The following is a 12,565-nucleotide window of genomic DNA, read 5'->3' as shown; positions in this document are numbered from 1 at the left end:
AATTATATGATAGAAAAGTATACTGTAATTTAAGTAAAGTGAGGTCAGTAGTCACGTACTTTAATAATCCAGTGACATTAGATAAGTGCTCACCTTTGACAACTTGAGTGATTGTGTACGTTTTCCTTCCATTTCTCCACTGTAATCAGTAGGATGAGTAATTAACTTCCAATCATATGTGTACACCTTTCCTAATTAAAAAAAAAATATATAGGGCTTTACTCATGAAGTTAGCTTTCTGATACAGTATCTAGGTATAGTTATAAGATTGTAAGCAGTGTACACTTTATTTCACTGTTCAAATCACTTTTACTCTTATATTTACGGTAATTTTTTTAGACTTAATAACAAACGTGGTATACACAGACATAAAAAATAATAATTAAATAAAACTTCCAGTCACAAAAATGGGACAATAATATCACTTTTAATGTGACTTTCAAAGGCCTATTATAAGAAACGGTTAACTGGATCATGTAATTGTGATCTACAAACCACTGTACAAATGTGCTCGCTCCTCCTGACTCTTGTAAATGCTTGCATAATCTCTGCATGGAACAGAGGCTTCACCTCCAAGAGTTATCCATTGCCAAAACATTGTTTTTTGCTACTTAGCACCAGTAAATCTGACAACGCCTATGCATGGGCCGTTGTAAAAAAAAAAAAAAAAAAAAAAAAAAAAAAGCAGAAATCAATTAAATTAAGTGAAGTGATTCTATAGCTTTGAAAAGGAATGAGGACACCTCCAGAATGAAGTTTGCTAAACTCTCCCGAGGTCATGTGGTGGTTGGGAGGGGAAAAGGGGGGAGGAGTGACATTCTAGCACCCTAACAAAAATCAGTCCTCACTAATTTAGTTATATGGTCTGCCATCCTCTCTGGCATAATTCTTCCCCTCCCCCCACCCCTAACCCAAATGCTAATCTGCACTGCACCAGTGGAGCAAGTAAGGAAGAGGGAGTAGGGGTGGTGGGGTTGTTGGTAACTGGAAGTTGCTGAGGAGAGCATGACGATCTATGAATTGAAGCAGTGAACATTTCCTATTTTAACTACCGGTATGCAGAAACTCCACAATTGATTAGACTTTTGAGATTAATTACTTATATTGTACCATTAAGAAAATTTGCAGTGAAAATAAAATTATGTGATCAACAATTGTATCTATACGCCTAAGCCCAAATAGGACTTTTCTGGAATACCATATTATTTTATGTTTAAAAAGTCTACTTTTGTCTCGGGAGAAAAGTGGCAATAAAAAAAAACAAAACAGAATTTTCAGCTTTCATGCTAACAAATTGTGAACTATTGCGCTTCCCTGCTCTCAGAAGTGTTCTTATCCACACAGAGAAACTGTGTTTATCTCAGAATGTCACTTCAGGTGCCCTTTAAACCGGTAAAATAAAAAATGCGCAAACTTAGGCTTTAAAAGTGGACTTATACTGTAAACTAACGTTAAAATGTTTCACTATCTTGAAAACGATTTGCATGCCTATGTAACCCTATCCCTGTTTAAACTGTATATGTCTAAACATGGAATCAGGGAAGTTTCTTATGTATTATTTTAATATTATCCTGCACCTGTCCTGGTTGGAAGTTTGAAATGAACATAGATTAAGTTTACTAGCGATTACGTTTAGTAAATCACTTTAAACATGTGACAGTATACTATGCAGTAACTTTGTGCTACATCATCTCAAACAAATGGCTCAACTCGTGACTTGTGACATTCTATAGATTGAGGAGAAAAGATCGGTGTTATATGTTCTAGGTGAAACTATAACCCTGAATTGAAGGCCATGTAATTACTCTATTCCTGGCATACGATCAAACAGAAAATGGTTACAATTCAATAGTTGATAAGAAGAAAGGGTATTTCTGTAAACATAGAATAGGTCTCAGAGCTACTGTATAATACAATGCAGGAGAAAATGTAGCTTTATGGGGAACTTTCCAGCAAAGTACTAGTGAAAGAAGTGTACAAATTTTTTTTTTCTACATTTTAGTTTCAAAATCTCTTTGTTGAAAACAAAACTAAACTGTATTTTTCTAAATTTTACAACCTCTCTATCATAAATATAAGTAATAGACAAGAAAACTGAATGTATGATAGAGTGGAAGACAATTCCACCAGCATTTCAGACCGATTGCTCAACAGTTTATGCACAACATGGAAAGCTTCTACTAAACTTGAACTACTCTTTTCTTCACACATCTCCGATCTGCTATACACACCTAAATAAAGATATGTTACTAATGCCCCTTTCCAGAAGGCAATGTGAGAAAGAGTAAGGTAGCAAGGCAGCCCATAGCACAGCCTGCTTTAACAGACTACAATGAGATGGAGGCTAAACAGCAGTTTGGAAACGCCCCTTCCATAAAGCAATGCAGCCAGAATAGGAGAAAGGAAGAGGGGTGGGGGTGGTGGTGATGGGGCTGAACTGTGGATCAACAGTAGTGAAAATTATGTTAAACATGATGAAAGCAGAAAAAACAACTAAAAATGTAACAATCCCCTGTGCATAAATAACACTAACCTCACTCTACATGCCTAACACTAACCCCCTCTCTGTGCTTGTTTTGCGGTCAGATACCTTGAGTGTGATGTCTCAAGTTATCCGACCACCATCCCTACTGCTATATCAGTTCAGATATAGTGCAGTCGAACCAATAGCCGTCCCATGTGCCACCCCTACCGGTGGCACATGGGACCGCACACAGTGTAGCCGAACTCCTAACCATTGCGTGCGCCAATTAAACCACCGGAATACAACAGCTGCAATCTGCATTGCGATCTATGGTACTGTTGTAGTGCGCCTTTCGCCATCGCAGCCAAAATCTGTGCTTCCATGAATACTAGATCCCAGCATAAAGCTGTGCTACATGACTACCAAAGAGTGATTTAACAATAATAACATTTCTATAGCACTTTGCACTCATAGGACTCAAAGCGCTTAGGACATAGGACTGGAATCTCAGATTCAGTAATTGGTAGTAGGATGGAGTATTAACACAACAAAAATTATATTTCTGCAAATGCCAAACTGAACAGGTGGGTTTTCAGTCAGGATTTAAACACGTCCAGAGATGAAGCTGTCCTGATCTGCTGAGGTAAGGAGTTCCATAATGTTGGAGCGGCATTACAGTAGGCTCTGGGACCAAAAGTTTTCATGTGAACTCTGGGTATGACTAAATGTTAGAACCTGTGGATCTGAGATTGCAGGGATTGCTACGCAGCTGCAACATTTTCATGTATCCAGGGCCCAGATAATGTAGTGATTTAAATATCAGTAAGCCACTCTTGAATAGAATCCTCAATTTTATTGATACCTAGTAAAGGGAGCGCAGGACTGGTGTTGTGTGGCAGTGACGGGGTTTGTTGGTTAACAGTCTGGCAGCAGTATTCTGTATCAGCTGTAGGCGGTACAAGTGCTTTTTTGGAAGGCTGGTGTAGAATGCATTACAATAGTCCAGTCAGGATGTGATGAAGGCACGGACTAAGGTTGGCAGATCTCCTGGGGGGATGGGGTGCTTTATTTTTGCGATATTCTTCAGGTGAAAATAGGATGATTTCACCATAGCAGAGATCTAAGTTCTGAAATGTAAATTCCCATCAACTACAACTCCCAGGTTATGCACATGCTCAGAGCTGTGTAGATCTGTGCCTCTTATTCCCAGTGAAGACTGCAGGTAAAGCTGTTTTGTTGTCATGCGCTGCCCTCCGATCAGGACTTCAGTTTTATCTGCATTTAATCTCAGCCAGTTGTCACTCATCCATTGATGTAGTTCAGCTAAGCAGGTGTTCATAGTTGGGTCTGTCACAGGTTTGAAGGAAATATATAGTTGGGTGTCGTCAGCATGGCAGTGGTATGTCAGGCCATGTTTTTGGTTTAGTTTTCCAAGCAGTAACATGCAAATTGTGAAAACCAGTGGATAAAGGATTGAGGCCTCGTACAGAGGTGGACAGGAAGGGCCCTATAAACACTTTTTGGGTTCTGCCACTCAAGTAAGGATTAGAACCACTAGAGAACTATGACATCAATGCCACAGTATTCCTGTAGCCTGCTTACCAAGATGTCATGGTAAACTGTATCAAAGGCTGCAGAAAGGTCTAGCAGCATCAGGATGGAGCACTTTCCACGGTTTCTTGCCATGAGCAGGTGTTACAGATTTGGACGAGGGCAGTTTCAGTGCTGTGATGTTTCCTGAAGCCAGGCTGGAATGGGTCATAAATGTTTTTTTGTAAGATTTTGGCTTCTAGCTGGAGGTATATGGCTTTTTCAATTACCTTCCCAGAAAGGGGAGATTAGAGACAGGTCTGTAGCTGGCCATTGCATCTGGGCCCAGGGAGGGTTTTTTGAGGAGAGCCTGATGATATCTTCAAGCAGGAAATATCCACAATTGTAAGGAACAGTTTACAATTTTGAGGAATACCGGTATAAACAGGTCAGGGCATTTAAAGAGGAACTGTCGCGAAAATCTTAAAATTTAAAAACACATAGAAATAAGAAGTACATTTCTTCCAGAGTAAAATGAGCCATACATTACTTTTCTCCTATGTTGCAGTCACTTACAGTAGGTAGTAGAAATCTGACATTACTGACAGGTTTTGAGTTAGTCCATCTCTTCATGGGGGATTCTCAGCATGGCCTTTATTCTTTATAAAGACATTCCCTGAAAAAGATTTACATAAAGATGCTCCCTGCTCACCGTAAACTTTTTTGGCAGTTGGACGGAGCAACTGGCCAATCACTAAGTGCTTTTAAAAATAAAGAAACCCTAAGAACCCCCTATGAGAAGATGGGCTAGTCCAAAATCTGTTGGTAATCTCAGATTTCTACTACTTACTGTAAGTGACAGCAAAATAGGAGAAAAGTAATTTATGGCTCATTTTACTCCAGAAGAAATGTACTTCATATTTGTATATGTTTACATGTATTTTAAATGTTAAGATTTTCATGACAGAGGTCCTTTAAGTGAATATGGGCAAGCACAACTGCACACCAATGCAAAATTGACAATTACACTTCTATTTTCTGGAGTTTAATATATCACTAGCAAAATATCCCTGGATCCTGCGTGTACATAACCTCGAGGCATAACAGATACAAAACCTCCTGAAATTTGACAGCCAGTAGCCATATACTAGTTGACTGTGGCCTGACCTATTTTGCCCAACTGTAAAAGCTGTCGGTTGAGAAGTGATTGATTTACCACAATGCATTATTTGGTCTTGATAAGATGCCTGCTGAATTCTTATCCAAAACTGATTCAATCATGAAAATGTGTTACTTGGCTTAAAGAGAAACCGTGACCAAGAATTTAACTTCTTCCCAATCAGTTCATGGTGAAGCAGAACTCACTGGAGTGTGTAAGGGGCTACAATGGTCCTAAAAGCCCCCTTAGTAAAATGCTATGGAAAACATAAGTTTGCTTTCTTAAAACAGAAAGAATTTGCGATAATTCAGGATGGAGTGAGCTTGAGATGTCTCCCAGGGCATCACTGCTGAATATATGCAAATTAACCATTGTACCCTTAGAAGCTAAACACACCTCCAGAACCGCTGGAATGCAATGATGTGTCATATATATTCAGCAGTGATGCACTGGGAGACATCTTGGAGCTCACTCCAACCTGAATTATCTAAATTCTTTCTGTTTTAAGAAAGCAAACTTGTTTTCCATAGCATTTTAGTAAGGGGGCTTTTAGGACCATTGTAGCCCGTCACACACTCCAATGAGTTCTGGTTCACCATGAGCTTTTTGGTTAGTCTTACCTCTGGGTTTTTCAAGCCCTACTCCATAGAGCCAAATTAATCCATGCCATGCACTGATGAGTATCAACCAATTCGAAACAGTCTGTATGCATGTTGGATTATTATGGCTCTGTACAAATTAACAAGCTGACACATCATTGCATTCCAGCCGATCTGGAGGTGTGTTTAGCTTCTAAGGGCAACAATGGTTAATTTGCATATAGTCAGCAGTGATGCACTGGGAGCCATCTTGGAGCTCACTCTAACCTGAATTATCGCAAATTCTTTCCGCTTTAACCTCCTTAGCGTTCAGGACGAGCTGAGCTCGTCCAGAGACGCTGGAGGGTGCCGCTCAGGCCCTGGTGGGGCCGATTTTAATAATTCTTTTTAAAACACGCAGCAAGCAATTTGCTTGCTGTGTGTTGTAGACGATCGCCGCCGCTCGCCGCCGATGCTCCGCTATCCGCCGTGTAACGAGCGCCCCCTCCTTCCCCCAGACCCCGTGCGCTGCCTGGCCAATCAGTGCCAGGCAGCACTGAGGGGTGGATCGGGACTCCCTATGACGTCACGACGTCGTTGAAGTCATTCCGGTCGTCGATATGGCGACGGGGGAAGCCCTGACGGAGATCCCGTTCAGAACTGGATCTCCTGACGGCCATCATCGCCGGCGGCGATCGGAAGGGTGGGTGGGATTCCGCTGGGAGGGGGGGGGGTATCATGTAGCTAGCGCTAGGCTAGCTACATGATTAAAAAAAAAAAAAAAAAAATAAGTTTAAAAAACCATCAGAACGCCAGGGAGGTTAAAGGGAAGGTTCAAGCAAAATAAAAAAATGAGTTTCACTTACCTGGGGCTTCTACCAGCCCCATGCAGCCATCCTGTGCCCTCGTAGTCATTCGCTGCTGCTCCAGTCCCCCGCTGGCAGCTTGCCGACCTCGGAGGTCGGCTGGCCGCATTGCCTAAATTTTTACACATTCCCGCTAGTGCAGGAACATTAACACATACATTTTTACGCATTACTGGTTCAATGCGTACATTTTTACGCATTGAACCAGTAATGCGTAAAAATGTATGTGCTAATGTTCCTGCACTAGTAGGAATGCGTAAAAATGTACGCAATGCAGCCAGCCGACCTCTGAGGTCGGCAAGCTGCCAGCGGGGGACTGGAGCAGCAGTGAGTGACTACGAGGGCACAGGATGGCTGCATGGGGCTGGTAGAAGCCCCAGGTAAGTGAAACTCATTTTTTTTATTTTGCTTGAACCTTCCCTTTAAGAAAGCAAACTTTTGTTTTTCATCCCAATCAGTAATTCATACCCCCTTTCCCATAAGAAATCTTTACCTTTTCACAAACGGATCATCAAGGGGCTCCATATGGCTGATATTGTGGTGAAACCCCTCCCACAGTGTGATGTCAGGACCATGGTCCTGACCGTTTCCGGTCTGTGAACCTCATTGCATTGTGGGAAATAACAGCTGTTTTCAGCTGGGTTCAACTGCCAAAAAAGTAAGCAGCATCTCCTTCCACTGGCATCACCTCCTAACAGTAAAAATGTCACCATGTGGTAAAAATGTCAGACTGAATCAGGGAGAGGAAACATTTTACAATAGGAAAACACTGACTATGTCATTTATACTTAAATATTGTAAAAATGAAGCACTTTTTTATTACATTATTTTCACTGGAGTTCCTCTTTAAGGGCTTGTTTACATTAGGGGTGATTCGGTGTGTTTACCCCGCACATAAATTCAAAGAAGGAATTACAGCTTATTAAAATCAATGGGCTGCTTCTGAAAAAATGTAGTGCCTGTAGCATTTGTTTGGACAATGCTATGCACTGTTAGAGGGGTTCCAACACCTCGCATCAGCACGAATGCTAGCATCTGTTTTGGAAATGATAGCGACATGTGGAAATGAGCCCTTAAGATCTTGTTCAGATTATAAATCGTCAGCGCAATTGCAAGCGCTAAGTGATTTATACTGTGCTATTGTAAGGATCCCTCCTGTAGTGTATTATGTCCGTTGCGGTGGAGCTGCAGGCGGACAGTTCTGGCTTATCTGCTTGCATTCGGTTGTGCATTTGCAATGGGTCTCATTGTCATTTGCGGTCGCTCTGCAGTTCTGGGCAGCTCAGGATGCTGTCATCATTCCACCAATTGCTTGTTGCAGCTGAACTGCGGCCAGATGGCCCTGGATTTCTTGCAGGCATGTTACATAATGCTGCATGCATTTCTTATGGGGGTCCTTTGCATTCACAGCCAGCTAGCAAATGGTAATCAAGCCAGCTCAGGATTGAGTGATTACCATTCAGCTGTGTGGAGATTTGCATACCTGCATCCATTGGCTGATGCCAGCATAAAAGTCTGCCTCCCATTTCTTACCCCGCCCGTCATAGTGGTCAGTACGCTGATCTACTGGGCACCTTGTTACTCTGTATAGTTCTGTTATTGTAGTTCTATGCAACCTGATTACTTGTGCTTTAGCTAGTTCTTGATAAATATATATATGCAGACTTGCTAATATATATTTATCCGTTAGTTGAGCTGTTTGTTATTTTTCTTATCATTGTGTATTGCCTAGTTCCATGCTTGATGGACGTTCGCTGCATCCGCGGTGGATCAGTGAAGTCCATTATCCAGATAGCTTGGATTCTGCCATCACCATGTTGGTGACTGGCAGTATTCCTGCTACTCTAGTTTCTGGGAACGTAACTGTAGGCTGCAGTTGCTATTAGTTACGTTCTATCCTGTAGTCTTGCCTGGGTGGATGCTTGCTGGTGACTGTTAGCCAGCTTGCTCTGCTTCTGTGGACGTGACTGTGAGCTGCGTTTGCTACTAATTACGTTCCAATCTATAGTCCTGTCTTGTACCTGTCTGAATACTTGCTATCTCTAAGGCAGCACAGTGCGAACTAAGGCAGCGCAACATCGCACTGCGCAGCCATTGTGTTTTATTTGTAGTGATATCGGAAGCCCAGAGCTGCAGTTGCTCTGGGCAGCCTGTGTAACCTCTTCCATTATCCAGCTCTTAGCCTTGTTGCGCTGGGTGGTCAGAAAGTATGACCCCCCAGCATTACAGATATTTACAACACTAGCGCTTTTAGCGTCAAAAAAAGCTTTTATAAGTGCTTTTGCTCAGCGATGATTTTTTTCACTTCCTGACGTCAAGTCAGGAAGTGAACTCTTTAACCTGGAAATTAATAAATACAATGTATTTATTCATAAAAGGGCTCGGGAAATCGCTATACAAAGTGTGATTTCCCTATACCTTCCATTGAGCCATTGCGCACAGAAAATGGTACATGTAGTGCATTTGTGATTTCAATAAAATCGAAACGCTTACATGTGAACACTGTAAGAGAAAATCATTACACAAGCGCTTTAAAAAAATTATCTAAAGCTGATAGTGTGAACAAGCCCTTACTGTTCTTTCAATTGTTGACTGCAGAGTGTACAACTGTTCCAATAAAAGACAACAGCCCTTCATGAACAGGATAAAAAAGCTATAGTACAACACATATTCAGCCATTAAAGGGGTTGTCTGCATTTTACTTAATAGGATCACAGAAACAGAATTTCGTCTCTCTTGTTTATATAAGCTTCTTACATAGTATGCATGCACTTAGGTGGTTTTCGGAGATTTATACTAAATACAGATTTGCATTCTTAAAACAAAAGGGCTTCAATTATTCAGTTGTACATGAGCAAGAAGGAACTCCCATGATACATTACTTCTGCTCAGTGAATATGTGAATATTGAAATCATTCCCTGAAAAGCCCAAGTACACATCCAGAGCTACTGGTGTACATTATGTCTATAGCTTATGCTACTTCAGCTTGCAGACAGCTGTTTCAGCCTAAATTGGCCTTCATCTTTGCAAGGCATAGGCTGATATAGCTCTATGGGAAGCACTTAGGTAATAGGAATTTTATCCAGTACCCAGTTAAGTCATGGATGGCGAAACCTGACAATCATGGTAAAACTGATCAACCCAATTCCTTCAGGTACACTTTTTATATATAACAAATCAGGATTTACAATTAAATTACAAATAGACTTGAATAGGTGGAGAGGAGTTTCCATCAACCTACAGAATCACAGCTTGGGTGTAGGCATTTGTAAATAAGGAATTTTAGTTTCCCAACTAAAATAGAAACTAAGGCTAGGGGCCACTTGCGGCAGCGTTTCGAGTTTCCTGCCAATTAGGAAATTGCATCCAATTTCCATATTGCTGAAGTAGCACATTTTTTATGCAACTCTGGAACAATCCCGATTTGACCTTCATTGGCCTGGATCCAATTGCAAAAATGCAGCAGTGCCCACGAACGCAATGCTGATGTGGGGGTTACTCCCATGAGTCTTTCAGTAGCAAGGCACTTTCTAGATTCCAAGAAAGCATAAACACTACTGAAAGCGCTCTAGTGGTCCACTAGCCTTACATTGCAAGGCTTAATATTATTCAGCATGAGCTAAGCTATACAAGTGTACATTAAAAGAAAACCTGACCTGGGTAAAAGCTTTCTAATGTAAGCACAGAGGTATGTTCATGCTGGATCCACATACCTCTGTGTGTTTTCTGTTCCTTTCCTCTCTCCTCCTGGTCCCCATAATCACTCCTTGAAAAAAATGACTTTTGGCTAAAGTCAAATTTCAAGACAGGAAGAGGCAGGCTTGTGGCAATGTTCCCTCCTATGACCCTGTCACCCCCTTCTCTACCCTTTTTTAAATAATTATCACGGTCTTGTATACTTTAAGAGGATACATTTGATGTGTGGGAACTGGTAGATACGTCTAATTCAGTACTTCAATATGGAATTATGTACAACTATTACGATTTGACTATATTATTGGCCTTTACAAGGCTTAGAATAGATCTGAGTCTTCAGTTATCTAAATCCTAGGTTCTCAACGTGTGGTACGCGTACCCCAGGGGGTACTTCTGATGGTGCCAGGGGGTACTCAGGCGTGATATACTTAACCAAGAACAACAAATTTAGAGTTTAAGAAAAGTGCCGGCTGCTTACCTGGTAGCAGTGTTCCGGCGAGTCCTCCAGGACGGCCCTCCTGAGATTGTGTAGTCTCCCCTCCCAAATCGGAAACACCTGACAAGAATTAGAATAATAATTAGTATAAATCCCACCCCTCCACAATCTCCCCTCAGTTTAATGAAGAGAAACAACTAGTCCACCAACCACTACCATACCATTAATAGATATAATAGGGTCGGGAACTTAGGCGGCCGTCCTGGAGGACTCGCCGGAACACTGCTACCAGGTAAGCAGCCGGCACTTCCTCCCTACGTCCTCCAGGACGGCCCTCCTGAGATTTAGCGAGAAATTTTACCTCTAGGGTGGGATAACGGCTTGAAGAACCTTGCGGCCAAAGGCCTGATCCTGGCTTGAAAGAAGCTCCACTCTGTAGTGCTTGACAAAGGTCGAGTGGCTGGACCAGGTCGCGGCCCGACATATCTGCTCCAGAGAAGCTCCTGATCTCTCCGCCCAAGACGTTGATAAGGATCTTGTTGAGTGTGCCGTAATGTGGTCAGGTACCTTTAACTGAGCCTCTGAGTATGATAGGGATATTAGCTGCTTAATCCATCTAGACACTGTTATTTTGGAAACCTGGCTTCCCCTCTTAGAACCACCAAATGATACAAAAAGGCTAGTGGAAGTTCTCCACTCTCTGGTTCTATCCAGATAAATCAAAACTGCCCTTCTAACATCCAAAGAGCTCAACCTCCTCTCCTTGTCATTCTGTTGATTAGCCACAAAGGATGGCAGTACAATATCCTGAGTCCTATGAAAGGGCGTAGATACCTTGGGTAAGTATGACGGATCTAGCTTAAAGATAATCCTGTCAGTATGGACCACCATGTACGGATCTTTAATAGACAATGCCTGAATATCACCGACTCTACGAGCCGAAGTGATGGCCACCAAAAAAACAACCTTAAGTGTAAGGAACTTTAACGGGACCGAATCCAAGGGTTCAAACCTGTCTGAGGTTAAAAAATCCAATACTAATGACAAATCCCATGGAGGAACCAGTTTCTGAGGGATCGGTTGAGAACGCTCTACTGACTTCAGAAAATTTTTAACATAAACATCGGCTGATAGTCGCCTAGAAAGAAAAACCGAAAGGGCCGACACCTGGGCCCTTAGGGTACTAACAGATAAGCCTAACTGCACCCCGTGCTGTAAAAATTCCAAAACTGAGATAATGTTATCTGACCTGGAAACATCCCTCTGTTTCCAAGCGGAGAAGGTGTACCAAACTTTGTTGTACTTTCTCCTAGTCGCTGGCTTCCTACAGGCCAGTAATGTTTTAACCACATCACTGGAAAATCCGTGATGCCTCAAAATCTGCTCCTCAGGATCCATGCGGTCAGATGTAAGACCTCTGGGCTCGGATGGACCTGGCCCCTCTGTAACAGCAGGTCCGGTCTGCATGGTAGATGCCAAGGGCCCCTGATCACAAGGGACTGAAGGAGAGGATACCAAGCTCTCCTCGGCCACCAAGGCGCGATCAGTAAGACCTCCGCATGTTCTGTCAGGATCTTCCTGAGAACCCTTGGAATCAACTTGAACGGTGGAAAAGCGTAAAGCAGTCCCTCTGGCCACGGAATCGACAGGCCATCTATTCTGTTTATTGAAACAGAAGGATCCAGGGTACAAAAATCTTTGACTTTTGCGTTCTCTGGATTGGCAAACAGGTCGAGAACCGGAGATCCCCAACTTTCTGTGATCTCCTGAAAAACATCGGGATTGAGCTCCCATTCTGACTCCTGTACCACGCCCCTGCTCAGAGAGTCTGCCTG

The 12,565-nt window shown here is 42.3% G+C and overlaps 1 protein-coding gene across 4 annotated transcripts in view; it reads right to left on the bottom strand.

Annotated features, from left to right (window-relative positions):
• The window catches only part of KIAA0319L (KIAA0319 like), a 141,831-nt gene that overhangs the window by 48,085 nt on the left and 81,181 nt on the right, over window positions 1-12,565 (bottom strand). For all 4 annotated transcript variants that reach the window (XM_068269103.1, XM_068269102.1, XM_068269105.1 and 1 more), the window contains one exon: window positions 94-191. In XM_068269103.1, the coding sequence (XP_068125204.1) occupies window positions 94-191 (98 nt within the window). The remainder of the gene's footprint in view (window positions 1-93; window positions 192-12,565) is intronic.

Source organism: Hyperolius riggenbachi, chromosome 2, assembly GCF_040937935.1.
Source record: "Hyperolius riggenbachi isolate aHypRig1 chromosome 2, aHypRig1.pri, whole genome shotgun sequence".
Classification (NCBI taxonomy): Eukaryota; Metazoa; Chordata; class Amphibia; order Anura; family Hyperoliidae; genus Hyperolius; species Hyperolius riggenbachi.
The sequence above is the reverse complement of the archived record's forward strand: the minus strand, read 5'-3'. Positions and strand labels throughout refer to the sequence as shown.